The sequence below is a fragment of the Notamacropus eugenii genome, chromosome 1, assembly GCF_028372415.1.
Source record: "Notamacropus eugenii isolate mMacEug1 chromosome 1, mMacEug1.pri_v2, whole genome shotgun sequence".
NCBI classification, from domain to species: Eukaryota; Metazoa; Chordata; class Mammalia; order Diprotodontia; family Macropodidae; genus Notamacropus; species Notamacropus eugenii.
In genome coordinates this window covers 218,637,155-218,661,274 of record NC_092872.1, presented here as the reverse complement: position 1 = coordinate 218,661,274, position 24,120 = coordinate 218,637,155, and the positions used below count along the sequence as shown (strand labels likewise).

At 39.1% G+C, this 24,120-nt stretch overlaps 1 protein-coding gene across 2 annotated transcripts in view; it reads right to left on the bottom strand.

Annotated features, from left to right (window-relative positions):
* Window positions 1-2,179: 2,179 nt before the first annotated feature.
* VSTM4 (V-set and transmembrane domain containing 4) overlaps window positions 2,180-24,120 on the bottom strand; it is a 103,409-nt gene continuing 81,468 nt past the window's right edge. The window contains exon 8 of one of the 2 annotated variants that reach the window (XM_072627513.1): window positions 2,180-4,226. In XM_072627513.1, coding sequence (XP_072483614.1) covers window positions 4,101-4,226 — 126 coding nt within the window. In that variant the 3' untranslated portion in view covers window positions 2,180-4,100. The remainder of the gene's footprint in view (window positions 4,227-24,120) is intronic. The other variant, XR_011971397.1, reaches the window with a different exon arrangement.

Genomic DNA, 24,120 nt, shown 5'->3' with positions numbered 1-24,120 from the left:
ACACACACACAAAATCTCATTTGAATAATTAATGTTGTCTCATTATTGTCAGTATCCTTCAAATAATCATTTATTGTTTCTATGATTTTTTTCTAGCTATTTCCAGACCATACCATCTTTTCTCAATCCCCTCCCAATGGAACTATCCGGACTCTGCCCCTGGCCCCTCATATGAGTACTTTCATTAAATGTTGCCCAGACCAAGCCTCTGCATCACTTCACTTCCCAGCCACTTTCAGACAATGCTGCCTCCACCTTTAATTATCTTTCTCAGCTTCCACCCACCAGAACCAGGTTGACTCTGTCCCCTGAGATCCTTGGCTCTGGTAGGTGAGTTTTCAGCTTGTCTTGCTTGGAACCAAGCCTCCATGTCACTGTCTGGTCACTTAAAAATTTTGTGAATATGTGTATTTACCCTTTCCTGCCCAATTTTTGGGGACAGCATTTTTCCTCTAAGCACTGTTGTAGCTGATGTGTGCGTGTGTGTGTGTGTGTGTGTGTGTGTGTGTGTGTGTGTGTGTGTGTGTGTGTGTGCGCGTGCAGCTCTGGCTCTCCTGTGTGCTAACTTCCTCAATTAGAATGTAAACTCTGTGAGGTGAGGCATTGTCCTGCTTTCTTGCATTCTTGTGTAAGTATCCCTAATGCTTAGCACAGTTCTTGGCACATAGTACTTAAAAATGTTTTTTCATTCATCCATTCATTCATTCAATTCAGAGTTTAGTTTTATTTTTTCTTGCTGACACCTAATGCTGAGGTTGAACCTTATAGTTGGAATGATGATTTAAGAAGATGTGTATCTTTTAATTTTCTAGACCAACCTCTTTTATTAAACACTTAAGAATTAACTCCTCAGAACTATGTGATATCAGTTTTCTACTTAGAAAATGAAATTAACTATAATCAAGGTTCTTAAATATTGGAAAAATGCAGAGTTTTATATAAATGTGAGAAAAAATTTTCAGGTGATTAGAAATGTTAACATAGCTTTCAGGTTCCTTATCTAAAACTTTGCACATGGCTGCAAAGCCTTTGCTTTTTTTTTTTTTTTTTTGAAAGGTGATGACTTCTACACAGCGACATCAAATTGAATCCAACCTTATGGTGCAGAGCCAATGAACTGTTTTGATTCTTCCAAGACATTGGAAAGCCCCCAAAGGCATCTGAATGCTTATAAAACCGAAGGAATGCCATGGAGAGGTTTTAGTAGGATGATTTATAGCTCTTTTATAACAGAAACATTTCCCAAAAAACTTATCTGCTATGTTATATCAAGTTTAGCTCTTTATACCTGATTCATTACAAATGCATACTTACTAATTCCAATTAACTTCAGCTGGGATTTCTCCTTGCTGCTTAACATTCCTTTGATCCTTCTCTTCTACACTTCCAAGCTTAAACTCTGCAGTTTCTGACCTCTTCTGTCAAACTCCCAATGACCTCATTTACCTGTGCACCATCCCCACACTTGGCTGATAACCATTTGCCCTTTTATTTTTTTCCTGATAGGGTAAAGATGTTAAGTACTGGTTTCAAGTTGCCTTGTTGAGGAGGAAATGGTGATTCTGAAGTTAAACACACAATATGGTACCATTTTTATTGAATACCTTCCTTTACCTGAGTGTGGACAGGGGAGGTGAACATCAGAGTATCTTCAGTTTCCCTAGAAATTGACTGAATTTCAGAATTAGAGAATTCAAAGAGAACACAGAGTTATCTAGTCAACCAGTGCACAATATAAATCCTCAATGTAGCACAACTCACAAGTGCTCATTTAGTTTCTGATGGAAGGAGGGGAAACCCATCAGTTCTTGAGGCAATCCATGTTTGGACAGCTTTAATTGTCAGAAAGTTGTTTTTGTTTTGTTTTGTTTCTGGTATAAAACCTAAATTGTTGTCTGTGTCCTCCACCCACGGCTCCTGGTTTTGCCCTTTGAGGTCAGACAAAGTCAAATGTGCCTACATGACACCCTTTCAAATACTTGATGGTAGCTAACATGCCACCCTGAAGTCATCTCTTTTCTAAGTTAAACATTCTCAGTTTCTCCAAATTTCGTATTTTCCATTTTCATTCTATTCTCATGAGAGTTTCGTATGGTGGATAGGTCAAAGAATAGGGCCATCTTCCTTTCCCGGGCTACTTGGCTAGTGAGGGAAAGAATAATGACCAGAGTCCAGAGGAGATTGTTTAAAATATATTATTTACACTATATACATGTTCCATGATGTAGGTCCCACCCCCAAATTTGCACAATGTTTATTCAACAATCCCTCACAACAAATATATCAAAAAAAAAAAAAACGGTCACATTAGGAATTCAGTTTATGCAAAGTGATGCTTCTACTGTGAAATATCTTGGATCTGACTGGCAAGTCGCAGGTCCTCTTTCTGTACAGAGAGGGATGTTGGCATCAGGTCTAAACACCCCTTTAGCACTCAGTAAAATACTTCTCTAAGACAGCTTGGCTGGAGGGGTGGAGGTTCAACATCTTATCCTTTTGGTTAAGGGAGATGGTCAGAGGAACTTTACATATTACAGTATTTCAGTTTATATCCCCAGTCAATGTTGACTGTGCTCCACAGCTGAAAAGGCAAGCATGCCCCAAAGTGTCAAGAGAAAGTGGCAGTGATGACTTATGTTGAGGAACATAGCTAACAAATAGTTATACCGTATACTCACATAGACTGTCTCAGCCAAGAGGTTCCAATCCCTATATCTATACTAATATTACCTGGCTTTACCTTATGTCGTGAATTGGGATTGGGGAAGGGAGTATCTAAAGCTATGATTCCATCAGTTTAGGATCTTCGGATATGAAAACTGTCTCCACCAATGTAGATCAGCAACTCCCCTGTAACTTACAGTCTTGGAGAGTTGCCTGGGGGCATTCAGAAGTTAAAATGATTTGCCCAAGATCACACAGCTAGCTAGTATGCTTCTGAAACATACTTGAAGTCAGGACTTTCTGACTCCAAGGCCCGCTTTCTGTCTGCCATAACATGATGCTTCATCTCCATTTTGCATCTAGAAAAATGGAATCACCAAGAAAAGCCAAGGTTCACAGTCTGTTTGGGAATGAAACTTATTCTACCCCAAGCCCACCCCACCAGCCCAAGGGTTTGGCCATTAGAGTACTTGGGGTCTTGTACTCAAGGGGATTAGTAAGCAGTCAAAACAAAAACATATGCTTACCAAACAGAGCTTTTAGGTGCTCTATCCAAGTGATTCTGGTCCTTTGAAAACCAATTATGACATAGCTACCATCATACACTTGGCTTTATAATGGAATTTCCTCTAGCTATATATTATAGGTTTGATATCATCAGTACAGGAAGAGTAAAAAATACATTCTCTAGTTTTAAAACAAAGTCCTGCGAAAAACGAAGACTTCAGGGGGTCTGGTTGAGCAGAAGAATCTTTTCTATTGCTCTCCAGAATTTGAGAAGTTAAGTAAGATAAGGTCCTGGGCCAGAAAAAGAAACAAAGAAAGAAAGAAAGAAAGAAAGAAAGAAAGAAAGAAAGAAAGAAAGAAAGAAAGAAAGAAAGAAAGAAAGAAAGAAAGAAAGGAAGGAAGGAAGGAAGGAAGGAAGGAAGGAAGGAAGGAAGGAAGGAAGGAAGGAAGGAAGGAAGAAAGGAAGGAAGGAAGGAAGGAAGGAAGGAAGGAAGGAAGAAAGGAAGGAAGGAAGGAAGGAAGGAAGGAAGGAAGGAAGGAAGGAAGGAAGGAAGGAAGGAAAAAAGAAAGAAAGAAAGAAAGAAAGATAGAAAGAAAGAAAGGAAGAAAGGGAAGGAGGGAGGGAGGGAAGAAGGAAGGAAGGAAGGAAGGAAGAAAACAGAAAACAGAAAGTTGACAAATCTGTCGTTGATTCTCTTAGAGAAGAGCCTTGAGGCTGGGGCTCCTGTCTCTTTGTCAGGAGCCATTTCGGTGCCTCCTTTAAGCCCTGGGGATGTTCCTGGGAAAAAGACCCTCACAACAACACAGAAGTGAAAAGTAAAAAATACAAAATTAGGACTTTGTCTCTGAGGTTTCATAAATAACGGGCTTGATGAGTATTAAATTGGATGTTGTGAAAAGCCCTGGGAGACAGATGCTGGGAGGCAGGTTTACAACTTGTTCTCCTCAAAGAGGATCTGAGCATAGACAGTGCTGGTGGGGAGGCCCTTGGATGCCTGGTGGGGTTTAATCAGCTCCAGTTCAGCATATGTTAAGCTTTCCTCCGTGATTTTTGGCTGCAAGACAAGAACAACATCAGAGTTACAGATGACCTCTTTCTTTTGGAAAGTGCACCATCATCCAAAGAGATCTCCCTTACCCTGAAAAGGGGGTACATGAGGGTAACAGTTGGGAAAAGAAGGGAAGTTGTATGTTTAGAGGTACTTAATACCTAATATCTTTGACAGACAAGTGAAGCAAGTTTATGAACCAAGACATCATTGGTCACAATTCCAGATGAACTGAAGGGAGTAAATGATCTGGCATCTAACCAGCTGACTACCCAACATCTGGACATATAACATGAAAGCATGCTGGTCCTTGGAAGCATGCTGATTGGTTCAAATCAAACTGATCAATCAACACTTCTTAACCCTTAAAATACTTGTCACAGACTTTTTTGGCCTTCATTCCATATATGAGCCCTGCCTCCATGAATGAAGGTGGGGAGCGAGTCAACTTTTCTTTAATGCTTACTATGTGCCAAGCACTGTGTTAAATTCTTTAAAAATATTTAATTTGATACTGAATGATGGAGCAGTTTGGTTCTGCCTTAGGAATTATAGAATCTTAAAAGTTGGAAAAGGCCTTAGAGAGGTCATCTAATCCAATTTCTCACCCAATTCAGGATGATGACGATGACAATGATGATAATGGTGATAATGATAGCTAGCACTTCTAGAACACTTTAAAATGGGCAACACTCTTTATATGCATTGAATTTTGCTGGCGTCCTTCCCCAACAACATAATGGGTTACATTTATATACTGTCTTATAGTTAACAATGCATGTTTCTTGAAAAATTCCTGTGAGGGAGATAGAACAAATGCCATTCTTATTTTATGAATAACATAAATGAGGCTTGGAGAGTTTAGGGGATTTGGTCCAGAAACTACACAAGTAGCAGGTAGCAGATCTGGGATCTGACCCCAGGTTTGGGGGCTGCAGATCTAGTTCTTTGCACTCCTTCACAACGACTTTCTGATGACATCCCTGATAAGTGGTTAACCAATCTCTGCTTGAATACTTGCCTGAGTCACTGGAGCCTCAATCTCTTCGACTGTACATTGGTCAGGGGATTTGGGGTTGGGGTGGGTCTGGGTGAGATGACTTTGAAAGACTGTCTCTTGCATCTCTAAAGCTATGATCCTATGGTCCCAAGGGCCATTTTCAGTGTTCTCAAATCCATTCAGTTCAACATTTATGAAGTATATACAGGCCAGTCACTGTACTAGTGATTTGGGGTGTGAAGATGCAAATTGCTATGGTCCTTGCTCTCATTAAGATTATATTCTACAAAGAAGGGAAAGGCATATTCCTTCATACAGAATACAATTCAGTACACAGCAAAGCAAGATGGGGCAAAGGCTGGATTCAAACAAAGGGCTCCAAGTAAATTATGGAATGGAAAGAATGTTGGGGTGGGGAGTAAAGGGAAGATGAGAAAAGTTTCACAGAGCAAAGTAGCATCAAAAGAGCCTGAAAGGAAGAGAGGAAGATTTGGAAGAACTTTTTAGCAATTGTCAGTGTTATTCAGTCATTTTTCAGTCATGTTCAACTCTTCATGACTCAATTTGGGGTTTTCTTAGAAAAGATACTGGAGTGGTTTGCCATTTCCTTCTCTAGCTCATTTTACACATGAGGAAACTGAGGCAAACAGAATTAAATGACTTGTGCAAGGTCACACAGCTAGTATCTGAGTCCAGATCTGAACTCAGGTCTTCCTGATCCCAGGCCCAACAATCTATCCACAGAGTCATTAAGCTGCCTCTTAGCAAGTACAGTCATTAAAAAGCGGAATAAGCTGCCCCCTCTCCACAAAAAGCTAGTGGGTTCCCCTTCATTAGAAGTCTTCAAGTGGAAGCTAGGATACATAACTTGTCAAGTATATAAAAGTGGGAATTCTTTTGAATGAGGATGGTTCTAGCTGGGTTCCAAGATTCCTTCCAACTCTCAAATTCAAGGACTATGAAAGGGAGATATGAAGAGAGATTATAATCCAGAGAAGAGGTGGGGATGGAGATGGCCTTCATGAATGCACTGGGTGGTTACTTTCTGTTTTTGCTTGTTTCTGAGCTACTGTCATTTTCTGGCTCATGTTCATGTAGCCTGGTGCTCTTGCTCAAACTCAGGACACCTCAAGGGGTCCTTATATCCTCAACAAGTTATACATGATTTTATTGAATTATAGGACATCAGGAATCCATTCAGTGAAGTTAAAAAAAAAAAGAATACTAAAATCCAAACACCTCAAGGGCTAAGTTTTCATCTTTCTCCTTGTAGTAGGAATACAGAGCAAACTGTGTATCAGAATGCCAACTGGGTAACTGAATGAAGCCCTGATACACAACAATTGAGGGACTGGGGACCAACATTGAGATTTCCCCCATCCAACCAGCTAGCCCAAGGTTGTAAAGTTCTGAAACTTCACAGGATGGGACCATTATTCTTTCTTTTTCCTTCTTTGCTTGTATTTTGTTACTAAAACCAATTTCCATTTCTCAACTCAAACCTGTTTACTGCCTTCTTTTGGGGTTAATTACATCTGATATTATAATGATTCCATTTAGAAATACCATGTGTCCTAAAATAACCACCTAAAACCCAACTCATGTAAATTTTAGAGCCAAGATTTATGAAATCATATTGTCCAGGTGTTTTATTCTATTACATGGAAATTGCATTGTTTTGTAGTGGAGATTATCTGTTTATTCTTACGTTATTCCATTATGTTTGGATATGAAAAATAACACTAGATTTCTCAATACAGGTCACTGGGCTAGCTGGGCTGATGTGTTGTTTTCATACATTTTTATGATGTTCCTATAGTAAACATAATTTAATAAAGCCAAAGCACACTAAATAAATAATTGCATCTGGAAAAGCAATAAAAACAAATAAAATTAGTACTTTCATAAGTGGGAAAGGTACTTCAATTACCGCTACCAGCAACAACATACCATAAAGTGCGTAGAATAATTTCCCTTATGCATATTTCTAGTGTGTAATAATTTGATTGAAAATATGAGGAAGCTCACAGGAGGTTCACAGTTGTGAAGTGCATACAGTTTCCAGCAAAAGATGTGTAATAACAATCCCTGGAATCTTGGAAGCAACAATCATTTTTCTGATTGGCACCCGTGGCTGTGGTTATCAACCATGTGTTTAATTACACTTTCCTACCATGGTTAACTGAAAATAAATTCCTAATGACCAATGAAAGACAATAGGGTAACTTCACTGCCTGTCACCCACTTTCTTCCTTTTTCATTATTATTTTGTCAGTGGAAGGTTTGAACCAACTGAGATGTCATTTATGAGGCCCACTGCCAAACAACTGAATCTGAAGTGTATGCAGAATTGTTGATTAAATCAAGAGTTAAGAAAGAGAAAGGTCAATTATGAAGTTGATCGAAATGGAAGGGCCAAAGTCCCACCATGCTAGGCTCCACAGTCCAGTGCAGTGGTGTCAAATGGGTCCACAAATAAACCACAAAATTAACCTTATTTATGTCATAGATCTGAGTTCAAATGCAGTTTGAGACACTAACTGTGTGTCTCTGGGCAAGTCACTTAAGCTTATTTGCCTTAGTTTCCTCATCTGTAAAATGAGCTGGAGAGGAAAATGGTAAACTACTCCAGTATCTTCCCAAGAAAACCCCAAATGGGGTCACAAAGAGTCAGACACTACTGAAAAGATTTAACAACAAAGTTTTTTGTTTATTTTGTTAAATATTTCCCAATTACATTTTAATCTGATTCCAGAAACACTGGAGAGTTTTGATGGCCATGGGCCAAGAGTCTGATACATCTGCTCTAATGGATACTATTGAAGGCCAGATAATTGGATTTTATGATGTCAAGGTGTCATTTTCATCCACCTAGCAATCCAAATAATAGATAGGTAGGTAGCTAGATGATAGACAGATAGACAGACAGACAGACAGACAGACAGACAGACAGACAGACAGATAGATAGATAGATAGATAGATAGATAGATAGATAGATGGCAAATTGGTCATATAGATGACTAGGATCTTAGGTGACTTCTGACCTTACCCATCTATGATATTAAGAATACCAGGTTCATCTCTCAGTGGATGACTTAAGAACTAGTTTCAATTGTGTCTGAGTCTTCATGATCCCATGATACTAGAATGGTTTGTCATCCCCTTTTCCAGCTCATCTTACAGATGAGCAAACTGAGGCAAACAGGGTTAAGTGACCTGGCCAGGGTCACACAGCTAGTAAGTGTCTAAGGCTGGATTTGGACTCAGGAAGTTGAGTCCTAATTTCAGTCAGGCCTGGCACTCTGTGCAGTGCACTACTAGCTGCTGAGTTAGTGAATAAAACATTTACAAACACAGACTACAAAATTACCCAACTTAAATGACCATTCACTGACCCTTTGACAACTTAGACTACTGATGGACAGAAGATCAAAATGTCATACATATCAAACAAGTGGTGACTGTTAAGCTTCAACCTGAGGGACAATCTTTCCTCCAATGTCCCTCTTGGTCACATGGGCATGGTTCCACAGGTGTTGGTTCCTGGGGCTCCCTCTGGGGGGGCACCATGGAGGGGCACTCTTTGGACCAGTGACCCTCCTTGAGGCAACAAAAGCAGTGATTTTCATTACACCACCTCACAGGGCAACTTAAAAATGGCATATATGTGTCCTCAAAATGAAAGGTGTATTCCCCTATTATAAATTCTAGAAATGATATATTTATATGAGAGTTTCTTAAAGGAGGTGTGCTATTATCATAGGTCACTTGTACTGACATAATCCCATTTCCCTCATCATCCATGAATGCTAGTGTTTTCATTTTTCTTAGCCTTCAGGAAAAGAAAGTGGAATGTTTTTAGTCAGTTTTATTTTCCATTCCTCCTATTTATAGTTATCTCAGTAATTCTGCTTAGCCTTGTATGTGATCTAATTCTTATAACAAATCACATTTTATCTTCATAAACTCATAGATTAAGTCTTGAAAGGGATGTCAAAGATCATCTAGTCCAACTCTTTCATTTGACAAACGAGGATAGCTAGATGGAATAGTGAATATCTCTTGGTTGGAGGGCTTAGTCAAGAAAATTTGAGTTTAAACCTTGCTTCAAACGCTTATGAGCTATATGATCTGGGTTAAGCTACTTAATCTCCTTTGGGCCTTGATTTCCTCTTCTGCAATTTGTGAATGTTAGACTTGATGGTTTCTAAGATTCTTTCTAGCTCTCAATTTATAATCTTATAAAACTGAGACCCAGAGAGGTTAAAGACTTGCCAAATGTCACACAATTAGTAAGAACCAGAGCTTGGATTCAAACCTAGGTCTTCTGAATACAAATTCAGTGTTCTTTGCATGGCTTAATACATCCTTGTAAAGAAGGTATAATCAGGTATTCAGTTTAGATAAAAAGAGACAAAGGAAAGAGAATGACTTGTCTATAGAGCAATTAAGAATCCATGGTGGATTCAGGAACAGAGTTCTCTTAACTGCTGACCAATGGACCTATGTCCACTGAATCTCATAATCAATTAAAGAGGTACCTGGCTAGTGGTTGATTGAAAAGGCACCTAAAGGCCCCACAACAGGCCGTAGAATATAAAATTATTGTGTTTCTGGAAGGCTCCTTTAAAGTGTAAATATGTCATTCCACTAATAAACACATCTCCTGATTCCAAGTCTAAAGACACAGTTTCTATACTGAGAGATGCTAAATTATCTCATGCAGACACATGAGAGAGAAAGACAAAGAGACAGACAAGAGAGATAGAGATAAAGACAGAAAGCTAATCAGAGAGACAGAGTGAGATAAACAGAGACATAGAGAAAGAAAAAAGAGACACAAAGAAAGGTAGAAAGAGACAGAGAAAGAGGCAGTGTCCGAGAGAGAGATAGAGAGGAGAGACAGAGAAGAGAGAGAGATAGAGAGGAGAGAAAGAGAAGAGAGAGAGATAGAGAGGAGAGACAGAGAAGAGAGAGAGAGATAGAGAGGAGAGACAGAGAAGAGAGAGAGAGATAGAGAGGAGAGACAGAGAAGAGAGAGAGAGATAGAGAGGAGAGACAGAGAAGAGAGAGAGAGATAGAGAGGAGAGACAGAGAAGAGAGAGAGAGATAGAGAGGAGGAGAGAGAGAGGAGAGAGAAAAGAGAAGGACAGAAGGAGGGAGGGAGGGAAAGAAAGAAAGAGGGAGGGAAGGAGGGAGAGGAAGAGAGAGAGAGGAAAAAAATAAGTGTTTTTCTAAAAGAATCCTATAAAGTATGCAAGTTGAATTAGGATTCAAGAATGAAAGCAAAATACAATTGCTGGCCCATGCAAGTCCTAAAATGTTGAGAGTTCAGTTGGGTAATGACAGCAACCGATCAATGAATAGGACATAGGAATGTTGATGTAACATCACCCTCATATTTGAAAATGGGATTCCAATTCTATAGAGCTGCACTATCAGGAGATAGTGTACCCAGGAGAGAATTGCATATTATCTGAACCAGACTTCCCCTCTCTTCCCTTCCTCCTCTACAAGATAAGTGCTCATTTTTTATTCAACAGAAAAGCACCTGGTAAAAACTACCCCTCCTACAACAGCCACTACCCACAAAACCTGCTGCCAAATAACTCCAAGTTGGTCAGTCCCTTTCTTGATAGATGGACCTCAATAGACTTTCCTAAAAAGCTCTCTCAGATAGCACTGAGAAAGCCCTCTCATGGTCATTTATTAGTCCAATAAGAATCAATAAGACTGAGGTATTGACATATCTTGATTTAGAGTTCCAGGTTGCTCACCTTCCTTGACAGTCTCTATTTAGTTGAAAGAAGGAATATTTGTCTTTTATATGAGAAGGTTTTAGCATCAGGGAAAGGAAGGAGAATGGTGATAAAGACAATGTTAACTAACATCTCAAGGCTTGCAAAGTGCTTTGCAATTATACTCCCCCCTCCCCATTTGAGGGGAAGGAAAGATCCCTATTTATCTTAGGCAATCCTGGAAGCAGACAAGGGGCTACAAGCCCATGGGTGAAGGGGAAATTGTTCCCTCAGAAAGGTTGGGGTGACAGTGTTCTTAAGTAGCTTCGTCACAACAGAAGTTTCTGCAATGGATAACCATCAGACCAGTTGAAATATAATGTACTGCCATTGATAAACAAGCATGTCACTTACAGTATTTAGTTTATTGATATTTGTTGCTGCAGAATATTCAGGAGAGTATGGCACATAGATATCTGAATATAGAAGGCTGATTGTAAGTAATTCTACTCTGTGTGATTCGTGATTCTTATACTTTATAAATTATGTAAGCAGTACACATGTACCATATGAATTTGGTGTCATCTGCAGGGACTGCAAACTTTTTGACTTGGGGGAGAATATAATGAGGTACTATTTCTCTTTCCCCATCCTACCTGTGTGTTGCAGATGCTTGCTCCGGGAGCAACCTTTTTCTCTATCCCTTCCCTCTTTTATTATTTTCCAGCGCTTTCTTAAACCTTCTAGTTTTCATGCCATGGCCCAGTAGTTGTGGAGGAAGATAGGGAATGAAGACAAGGGGATAAAAGAAATAAAAGAATATAATATCTCTGAATTGCAAGGCTCAATGGGAAATGCAGAACAAGTAAGCAAGCACCCTCTTTGGGAGTAGGGAGAAATTGGCCCTAGCTTGTTCAGGAGTGGAAACGGAATCTCATTTGAGCAGAAGTAGTAGATATTTGCTATAGAAATGGTAAAAGTCCTTTGTTGAAAGGATGAGTTTGGTGCCATTCCCTAGGGAGAAGGAGCATTTGCCGATAATAATGAAAGTAAATAGCCTAAGCCCATAGCCATCCTAACCTTGCAGGTTAAAGAATACGAATGAGCTAGACTGGCTGTTCAAGAACTGGCCCCGTATTTGGGAACAATTAACAGTTGCATCTATGGCAAGAGAAATGAATAGCCATGATCAACAAAGGCAGAACCATAGAAATTAGTAAACAGGAGATAGAACCATGGCAATGAGCCCTTGTCCTTGATGTCTGCTATAATCTACCTGGGGTCACACTATGAGTTATTGAGATTGTAAAGATCTTTATGAGGAGAAGGGGAAAACCACCAGAAAAAAGGAAGTGGATTCTTTTGCATCTATAGATAAATTCACGTGTGAGTCATTTATATGTTCATTGGTAAATAATACTTGTTCTATGTGGTTTTTTTGTTTTGTTTTGTTTTATTAGCCTAAATGTTTGTAAGAAAAGCTAATGAACACCCTCAGGGACAGGGTGCCATTTATTGATTTATGTAGGTGCCTCCCTTTCCCAGCTAGAGCAATTTTAGACTTCTCCTACTGACTCTTAAGATTGGGAGGTGCTCCTCTACTTCCCCTCCCACCTTGATGGGTTGTTTGACTGGGCCATACAAACTAGCTATTTTGAGAAAGCATTAGAAAACTGTGAGCCCATGACCCCTGGTTTGCCTGGGTTGGCCCCAGGTCACCAGGATGCCATGTGCTAAGGTTGAACTGACCCAGAGATCTGGTTTCTCCTACATCCCAGCCATGTTGACCCAGTGACACAGGGAGAGTTAAGTTTCTCATTCCCTAATGTTCATTCCTGATTCCTTGTTAGGTAATTCAGAGAGGACCCTCATTTTAGTGGTCCTGATTGATTCACTAGGGATAGGGTTGTCTCCTTCAGTACCACTTTGACTCTGACTAAAACCTCTATAAAAGTTTCAGCACTAAGTGGCTTGCAGCCATTCAATTTAAGTATAAGCTACTCGTGTGCCTGTGGAAGTGGGGCTATTGGGGATCCAACACTTCTGCCCTTCTCTGCTGGTGTCTCTTCTCCTCCCATAACTGCAACAACTGTACAGCAGTGTTGCCTTTTGGGAATAACTCCATCCCCTCTGCCTCTGCAAAACTGGGCAGGGGCGTTGATTCTGCTCCTAAGACCCTTGTCATAGGACATTGTGAAATCAGAGCTAGAGAGGATAATGGGAAAAGAAAGAGAAGGAAGGAAATAGACACTGATTAAACAACTACTGTGTGGGGGGCACTCTGCTAAACGCTTTTTACAAACATCTCATCTGACCTTCATAGAAACCCTGGGAGGTAGATGTTATTATTATCCCCATTTTACTGTTGAAAAAACTGAGGCAGATAACAGTTAAGTGACTTGCCCAAATTCACCCAGCTAGTCTGAGAGCAAATTTGAACTCAGGTCTTCCTGACTCTAGGCCCAATGTTCTATCTGCTGTGCCACCAGCAAGCTTCCTAGTAGGAAGATATGAGTCCACAAGAAGGTTGGTAAAGCCCATCCACAGTAGAAATTAAACACAGCAGAAAGTTCTAAAGCTCTGGATAATTTAACTTGAAGGGGATATATGAAGTATGCTAAACTGTAACCTGTTAAAACTATAGATGGTAACTCAATTCAACAAATGTTTGCTAAGCAGCTACTATACACAAGAGGAAGACCTAAAGGTTTAACTTTTTGAGAGGGAACTTAGCCATTTAAAGCTTTACAAGCCATCAGCTAAATGGATGTTTTTGAATTTCATCAACATGTATATAGGATACCAAAATTCAATTATATATAATGTCATTAAGCAAAGTACTGATACTTGAAACCCTTCATAGTCCCACTGTGATAAGTCCTATGATCTAATACCATAATTCATTTTCTGTATCCAGTGAATCTGTGACTGATATGCTAGATTTAATTCCCAGATGCCCCACAGAAGCACTTTTACTGGAAGCATCATTCAAGGGGATGTTTATGTTTAGGAAAATAGAAATTGTTGCTTGATTACCTAATTCTACATAAGGTCTGTGCTAAGCAGTGTAATATGGACTGAAATACTTACCTGCATTCAGTGTATCTCAAGGGAATCTTGTTTGCATAAGGAAGTTGCCTGTAAAGTTAACTCTAAATCTAAATAAAGTTGAAATAGCTGTGTTGGGTATTGTGATCAAGTTATCTCAAATTTCTACCATCTTCCAGATTTCTGTTAATGGAACAAGTTAGTTCTGTGAGTTTGCTTCAGACCTAGATTCTCAAGCTCTCTTGGTTTTCTCAGCCTGTTGAATTTTACTAAGTATATGAATGAAGGAGGTGATAATCTTTCTGTACTGTACACTGGTCAGACCATGCCTAGAATATTGTATTCATTTACAGGTATTACAGTGTAGGAAGAACATTGATTAACTAGAAAGCCTCCAGAGGAGGGTATCCAAGATGGCAGTAGGGCTCCTAGTCATGCCATATAAGATTAATGGAATCAGTTGGTGATGTTTGATAAGAAGAAGCTCAAGGAAGATATGTTAGCTGTGCTCAACTATCTGGAAGGCTTTCATTTGAAAGAGTGGTGGACTTTTCCTTGGCTCCAAAGAAGCAGAAAGAGCAATAAATAATCAATCAACATGTATTGATTAGCTACCTACTATGTGCCAGGCATGGCACCAGTGCTGAGAATACAAAGACAAAGGTAAAGAGGGTTCCTGACTTTAGCAATGGATGGAAGCCTCAAAGCAACAAATTTAGGCTTGATGAAAGGGGGTACGGGGAAGTTTTGTACAATTAAAGTAGAGTGGACCACGTCAGGAGGTAAAGAGTTCTTCCTCATTAGAGACTAAATGACCACTTAAACATGTTGTAGAGGGATTTTATTACAGAAATAGTTGGTGCAAGATGGCTACTGAGGGTCTTTCCAACTCTGAAGTTTTGTGGTTCTACTCTACTGTTAAATTATTTCAGCTTAAGTAGACAAGCATTTACTAAGCACTTACTACATGCCAGGCATTATGCCAAGAGCTGGGGATACAAAGAAAGGCAAAAAACAGTCCCTGCCCTCAAAGAGGGTCTTACCCATTAGCCCATGATCTCCTTGAAAGCTGGGACTGTCTTTTGTCATTTAGCTCAATGCCTGGGTCATAGTAGGCACTTAATATTGATTGATTGAAAGAACTTACAGTCTGATAAAGACAGATAATATGAAATTACTATGTAGAAACTATCTATAAATAGAATAGATTAGAAACAATCTCAGGGGGAAGAAACTAGCAGTTAAAGGTCCTGGGAAAGTGGGATTTTTAGCTGAGACTTGAAGGAAGCCAGGAAGAAAGGATGAAGAGGAAGAGTATGCCAGCAGAGGAGGATAGTCAGTAAAAACTGGCTGGTCAAGAGATGAAATGCTTTGTGTGCATATGGCAAGGAGGCCAGTGTTACTGCCTCAAAAAGTGCCCAGAGGGGAGTGTGGCATAAGAAGACTACAAAGGTATGAATGGGGCACGTAATGAAAGGCTTTGAATGCCAAAGACAGGATTTTTATCTCAGAGATAATAGGAGCCACTGGAGTTCAGTGAAGAGAGAAGTGACACAGTCTTAATCTTTTTTCTCCAACTAGATTCCAAATTTCTATTGTCTCCTTCTTGGTTCCATCCACCCCTTCCCCTCCAGAGTTGACCATAGTGTTGATCTCACAGTTAACAAGCAATAAATGATTGATTTCTTCTGATTAACAACCTGAAGTTATATAAAAACTGATATAAAAACCTCAGGTTCAAATGATCATCTGATCTTTCTGACTTGGAAGGTCCCTATAAATATGCAGCAAAATCCCTGTGGGATGCGTAGTCAAAGACTTTGGTTCAAATCTGCACTCTTGGATAAATCACATAAGCTCTCTAGGTCTCAGTTTCCTCATCTGTAAAATAAAGGAACTGTAGTAGATAGTCTTGAAGGTCTCCTTTAGTTTGAAAATATATGGTTCTATCATCTTGGAAGGGAGTGATCGTTCACTTATTTGTGAGGCATGAGCCTGCTTCTGGGAAAAAGTAGTTGCAAAATTGTTTGCCTTGACAATTCACTTCTCTGAGGCATAAATCTGCTAGGAGTTTCTAAGAAAAGCAGTTCCTCTGACCTAGACTTCTGAGACAGCAGTTGCTCATTTTGAATGTGACACATGGGTGGGTACCAGAGAGAATAGAGAGCCATAGAATGTATATATATTGTATATATTGTATATGTTGATGTACACATGAAGACTTAAAGAGGTGGCAAACTTTAAATTACTAACTAGGGAAATATAAGTACTAGAACTTTTCTATGATAGTGGGGAAAAGGTTATTCATTTGATCATAGACAGATGAGAACTGTGTTATTATTTTTTCATTCTTTTTTAAAAGTTTTTATTAAATTATTTTATTTGTTTTCAGTGTTCTACAATCACTTCCATATATCTTAGATTTTTCCCCTCCCTCCCCCTCCTTCCCTCCTCCCTCCCCATTCCCTCCCTAAGATGGCGTACAATCTTATATAGAGGTTCTACACATACAGAGAATTGTATTATTAACCATAAGCTAAGATGAGGTAACTGTCAGAGAGGACAGAGTCTGAAACATGAGAGAAGTGAAAAAACAGATTTCTAAACAGTGTGAAAGAGACACCATAACTCTATGTGTAGTGTGTGTGTGTATGTGTATGTATGTGTGTGTGTGTGTGTGTGTGTGTGTGTGTGTGTGTGAGAGAGAGAGAGAGAGAGAGAGAGAGAGAGAGAGAGAGAGAGAGAGAGAGAGAGAGAGAGAGAGAGAGAGAGAGAGAAAGAGAAAGAGAGATGTGACCTGTTGTTCTTGTTTACCTGGAGGGAGTCCCAGGTAAATGGAGAAATGGAGGAGCAGCTGGGAGGCAGAGAATCGGAGAAGTCATAAAAAATTCAGTGGGAATCAAGAACTCAGCAAGGGTTGGATCAATTCAACTCAGGAGCTGTGTTCAAGGAACTTTTACAGATGGTTCCTGAGATAGGAAGACAATCCTGAAGTTTATGGCTCCAGAGTAGAGGGTTACTCCTGGTTCATGGGTTTTCTTCACTTGTGCCTTTTTGGCAGATCACTGTAAGCAGGTGCCCTCTCTTCCAGAGATACTGAGTGCATGCACGGATGGGAGAGTGTGACCCAAGTTTATGTGCGAATTGGGATGTATTTATTTTTCTTGCATTTCCTTTCATATGAGAACCTTGGGATTGTGATGACTTCTATTTTGCCTTACTATCAGCTCAATGGCAACATTGAAGATCTTCTAGACTGGCCCTGTTACTGGTATGCTGGAATCCAAGCTAGTTTTCTATTTTACGTGTGCCCCCACAGTCTCTCCGACCAATCTGAACCCAATCCTGTGGAGCATTATTTCATTTCATCAGGTACTTTGAAGCATTCTACCCTTCCTTACCAAAGACTGACTGCATTCTGGAGGACTGGACCAAACAAGAATACGACAGCTAAATGCTGTTGAATACTCTATGTTGTAAAGATATTTTTACACTTTATATGACTAAGCTGTTACTTGACAAGAGGAGGGACTTTACATTTTTGTGCGGAAAAAACTCTTTTTCTTATAACATTCTGTTTTGTTCATTCTAGAAGGTTCATGAGTAAAAAAATCCCTTTAAAAATTCATGATATTTGAGAAAAAGAGAAGGAGATATAACACTACCGAAACTGCAGAATTATGATACTTAACAATCTAGTACAAATAATTACGTATACATATGTATGTATGTAGCTATATATACACATAGCTATGTATAGAGATATGTATTAATCTATACACACATACACATGCATGTGAATACATGTATACATACATATACCACTGAAACCGCTGATCAATCCAGGCTCTGTCCCTCTCTGTATCTAAATCTATACCTGTATTGTATACACAAATAAACACATACATGCAAGTCAAGTATACATCACTGCCAATAAGTCATATATTATGATCATCAAGTATATATATTATGGTCCTAATATGTTCCAGGCACCATGCTAAGCACTGGGGCACTGCGCTAGATGGTATCTCTATCTGGATTTACACCTATATTTGTATCTTCATTTATACCTACATCCAGGGATATGTTGATAAATGTTTAACAACCATCTCTCCATGAAAAATTGTGAATACATAATACATTTTAAGTATAATTTGCATTATTAACACATTCTCCATCACTTCCTTAATTCTAGACAATTGATGAAGCAATAAATCAAGCCCTGATTTTTAGCCTTTGCTAATTTCCCAAAGTGTAGATACACACACCAAAAAGTAAACCATCAGCTCTCGTGAGCCTGTATGAGCTGTATCATACCATTGTGACATATATAGAGATATATATTATATGTATATGTATACACATATATATATAGACAACAGCATATAGCTGTAGGGAATTCATTATGAGAAAACTCTTCCCATTAATTCAGAGGATCATGCACCATGCCACTTCAGGTCTTGGTGAGTTTCTTGGGGTACTGAGAGATAATATGACTGCCTGGGATCACACAGTCAGTATATGTCAGAGATGGTATTTGAACTAAGGGCATCTGGACTTGTGCTTTCTTACCTCCCCTGGATGCCTCTCAGTCTCAAACTTACCTCTCAATGGGCATAGCTTGGGAATTGCTGAAGTGTGGAAAATGTTGATCCTGCCAATCACCACATATACTTGAGCTTAAATCCATTTCAGTTGGATTCAATTTAACAATTGCTTATTAATCCTTCTCAGGTACAAAAGCCCTGAGCAAAGGAAGATGTAAGGAAGGATAAATGATATAGAATTCCATACCCTCAAGCAACTTTTAGTCTCCTGAAGTGGATAAGGCATGATCCAAAAGCTCTGAGGTGAGCAGCAGAACATTACTGCATGGGTAAATAAGTGGAGCTCACAGATTGTGCTCGTCCTTCGTTTTCGAAGAGGACCATGACATCAGGGAGATGATGACATGACTTGCACTTGACTTTATTTTGAGTGAGGGAGGGCTGTGCAGGTCACCAGCCTCATTTTCTCCTCCTGAGCCATCTGGATCCAGTGACCAGATATTCATCAGGATGACTGGAGACACCCCAGGATGCAATGGGAAACCTTGACCTTTTAGACTAAGGCCTTTTCAGGTACTCACTTAAAGTCAGGTAATGCCCATTCAGTGACTAGGCCTCTTTAAGGCCTCACAGATGTGTGTATAATGGAGGTCAGGGAGAACTAGGCCACTCCCAGCTCTGTGGCAGGTATTGGGGCTATATAAGAAGGGATTAACCTGCTCCCAAACCATAAGCCTTAGACACCCAAGCCTAGATCTCTGAAGAGAATTCAATCAGCACATCTTATGGCTGAATTATCATTCTAGAATCTTTCAACATGAAAGTAAAAAATAAATGAAAGTCAGCTATTTCTGTTTACTTGCCAAAAACCAAGCAGCTGACGACCTCAAGGCTAAGAGATATATTCATTCAAATTTTGGATTTAACAGAGAAAAGAACCACTTGGTTTTCAGTATTTGTTTTTAAGGACCAAAATGTGTTCACAGTGTTCTGTTTGCTTTTTTCCCCACATTATGTTTTATTTCTAGTGCCTTCTATTTGAGATAGAAAATGTCTTTTAATAATAACTCTCATATACTGCATGCTCAAAAGTGAAGTTTTTTTAATTAAATAGGTTTTTAAAAAATCAAATGTGAGCACGAATGATATTGTTTCATGAGATTACAAAAATAAGAGACAGCAAAAAGATTTTTGAAAAAAATGATTTCCCAGCAGTGCACTGAACACAGCAGCTAAACTCTCAATAAGAGAAAATAAGTTAGCAAAATTCTACCCACTGGAAATGGAAAACTGAAACAGGAGCCGTTACACCAAACATCAATAGCAAATACAGAGGAGAAAGGAACCGTTAGCAGAAAAACAACTGATTCCTGGTATAGGGAAGAGATCACCAGGGTTCATTCAAGCATCATTTCTACCATTTACCAGTTGTGCTACTTTGGAGAAATTCACTTAAATTCTCATATTCTCAGTTGGTGGTTCAATGGATAGAGTGCCTAGCCTGGAGTCAAAAAGATGAGTCTTCCTGAGTTCAAATCCAGCCTCAGTTACTTACTAATTGTATAACCATGGGTAAGTCACTTAGCCCTATTTGCCTCAGTTTCCTCATCTGTAAAATGAGCTGAAGAGGGAAATGGCAAATAACTCCAGCATCTCTACTAAGAAAACCCCAAATAGGGGGTTGAACACAACTGAAAACAACCGAACAAATTCTCAGTTATCCTCATCTCCTCCAGTAGGGATAATTATATTTGTGCTATTTCAGAGAGTTGGGTTTATCAAAATGATATCAAGTAATAAAGGGATGACCAATCCTGGTCTGTAAGAGCAAGTAAGGAAGATATGACTTTTTTCTCATAGAAAATTAAGTCAATAAGTATTTATTTAGGACTAGGGTTAGAATTCTAGTCTTCCTCTGACCTCCATAATGAATACATCTGGGAGTGCCTCTCTTGTGTGTCTACGGGGGGACCATGCACCTGAGGAGGGGGGACTACTCTGGCAGAATGGTACATAGAATTCCAGATACAATTACGGTGCCCCTCAGTTTTGTGAAGCTTTTTTTTTCTTTGTTATGGAAGATGAGTGTGTAGACATGGGGATGGAAGTGGAAAAGAACAGACTGGGGAAAAAAAACCATGGTGTATAATAAAAGAACATTATCACTTTGAACTTCAAAAAATCAAAAGCTATCAATATAACTAGAAAATGTTATTATAGAAGTAAATTACTTTATGACTGAGCTGTCATCATCTCAGCTTATGGCCATTGTCAGTAGCTTATAATCATTCGTCTAATTGTATGCTGTTATCCAGAAGTATTCAATCATAAGTCAAGTGTTGCCCCCAAAGTGTGTGTGGACAAGTGTGTGAATGTTGGGGGAGAGGGGATAGTTAGAGAAAAGCAGACCAATTTTAGTATCCATCTACTCAAAAAAACTCCCAAATTAAGCTTCTTTCTCATAATTTGAATTTGCATTATTTGAATACTTCCATAAAATTCTCTTCTAAGTCTTCGTGGAGGATACAGATTTAATTTGCTTCCATTAAACTTTATGTTTGATCAGTAATCAGTGAACAATATAAGAAATCCTTAAAAGTATATAATGTCTTTCACATTTCCACCTGGATGTCTCAAAGGCATCTTAAACTTAATATGGCCATAATGCTATTTATTCTATTTCCCTTCTCCATCCAAAAAGTCTCCCATCTCTTATCCAAATTTCCCTATTTCTGCTGAAAGCAATAACTTCTGAACTCTTTTTTTAATTGAATTATTTTGTTTACAGTGTTTGACAATCATTTCCAAATATCTCAGATTTTTTTCCCACTCTCTCCCCCTCATTTCCTGCTCCCTCCCCACTTCCTCCCTGAGATGGCATACAATCTTATATAGGTTCTACATGTACATTTAACCTCTGAATTCTTGACCCCACTTTGAATCTCTCCCTTATAACTCTGCCCTAATGACTTTTCCACAGTGGCCAGATTGAAGTCCTTAAAATAGATCAGATCAGATCACTCTCCTACTCAAAAGCTTTGAATATTGCCTCTGATAATAATAATATCTAGAATTTACATAGCACTTCAAAGTTTGCAAAATGCTTTACAAATATTGTCTCATTTGCTCCCTGCAACACTCCTGGTGAGGTAGATGCTCGGATAAAATACCAACCTTCAACCTAGTATCTAAAGTTCTTCACAATGTGGCTCTCCATTGCTTTTTCAGTTATTTCATATTGACGCCCTCTTGCACTCTATTTTAGTCAAATTTGCCTGCTGACTCTTCCCTGACCTCCCATGTGCTACCTCTGGGCCTTTGTATGGGTGTTTCCCCATATCTGGAGTAGTCTCTTTCTTGACCTCCCTTTGTGAACTCCCTCCCCTCCACAGGAGTCCTATCTGTTCATGCTCCCTCTCTTTAAAATGACTTTCTATTACTTTGTGCAACAGTTTATGTATAAACCCAATAGCTTGCTTGAGAGCAGGGACTATTTTATTCTTTGTACCCCCAATACCAAACACAGTGCCCAGTAGTTAAGATGCACTCAGTAAATAATCATTGAATTGATATAATATAGTCTTCATGAGATCAAAATACTATATTAACCTTCAGTGAGTTTTTTGATGGAGGGGATTCTCTTTACTAATGTAGATCAGCACCATTCTGTATTTTATGGACAATTAAATAAGTGTGTTGGTCGTTCAGTCATTTTTTAGTCATATCTGATTCTTCGTTAGCCTGTTTGGGGTTTTCTTGGCAAAGATACTGGAGTGGTTTGCCATTTCCTTCTCTGGATCATTTTACAGATAAGAAAATTGAGGTAAACAGGGATAAGTGAGTTGCCCAGGGTCATACAGTTAATAAGTGTCTGAGGCCAGATTTGAATTCAGGAAGGTAAGACTTCTTGATTTCAGGCTTGGTATTCTATGCATAATGGTGTTAGCCCTCTGTCCATGTGCCTTGAGTACTGGGAGATTAAATAAATTGACCCAAGATCACGCAGCCAGTATGGGTCAGAGACTTGAGGTGGCACACGACTCTGAATCTAGTGTTTTACCCAAGATACAATACTGCCTTTCTTTTATCAGCTTTTGCAACTGCCTAGAAACATGTAAAGATGCTTGGCATGTCTTCATGAATCCCAGTGTGCTCACTGTGCAGTGGGATTTCAGAGATCCCATGAGGTCTAGAGGAAGGTTTAACCCCTCTCTGCTTCTGAGTTTGAAATAGGGGAAACCTAATCATCCTGGCCACTTCAGATGCTAAGAATCTTATCTCATCTTAGTAAAGTCTTCCATCCCAGAAAAGATCACATTCTCCTCAAAGCCACTCGGTGCCACTCACATGTGACCTATAAACCATTTCCTCCTCTTCCTAATTTTCTGACTCTTTCATCCATTGAATCTTTCTTGAATCGCTATCCCTTTCAACATTCTAGAATCTCTTCTTCCCCTCTTTGCCCCCTCCCCCTTCCCTGCCCAATCTATCGACATATATAACTCCCAGTGACAATAATGTGACATGCATGTGTATCAAGGGGAGCATAGAATTTTTATCTCTGCTGAAATGGTACCAATCTGATACAAGGAAATTGTTAGGGTTTTGGTTTTTGCTTTTTTGCTTTTTTTTCCCAAGGCTTTTACTCAGGGCGACGGATTGCGTGTTTGCGTAATGATGGTGTTTTTTTTTCCTTTTTAATTTTAAATCGAGATTATGTACATATTTTATGCAGGTTAATATATCCTTTTCATGTAAAATTTAACTGAAGCCAATTCTAACACATTAACGACAACAAGAGAAATTCTCCAGCTTATTATAAACATCCTTCAAAAAACCTGAAATGCATGTCCTCTGGAAATAATTTTGCCAGTATTTAGGTTATTATTAAAATCCTCTCAGAATACTAACACTGGTGTCTAATGTGCCTTAAAGCCCCCTTTTTCCCCCCTACTTATGATCGTGAAACTCTTTTCTGGCCCTGGTGGTACGTTCTGTATAGCTAGAACATAGTGATTGAGGAGAAAAGATTTTTCCCATAACCCAAGCAAGCTCTAAACTTGATGAGACAGCTCCTTATTATTCTCACTTTCCTGAGATCTAAGGCCACAACTGAACACAAATTCACTGTGGGGAATGATGAATTGAGTTCATTCTGTGTCTTTAACTCTGGTAGACCAAATGACAGCTCACATTTCCTGTTGATGTTTGCTGGAATGTGAGGTGATCCTGGGACAGGATGTATCTGCCACAGCATCAAAGATTCACAGACTTTTGGAATTGAAAAGAGAGTCTAGGGTTCATCTAAGTGGGCTTTCTGCTACCAGGTGGGTTAAACCATACATACAAGAGCCATACAAGATAGTCACTTTCTGTAATGTTACTGATTTCTAAAGATGAAAATCTATACTCTCCTTTAGAAGCCAATTAACACAGTTATGTGTTTTAATACATATTATCATGAATTAGGAATTAATACAGTTATGTGTTCTTTATGTAAAAACAGTTTTCTTGGTATCTAACTGAACTCTTGTTGCAAACTAGAGCTCACTCTTTTGTCTTTGAT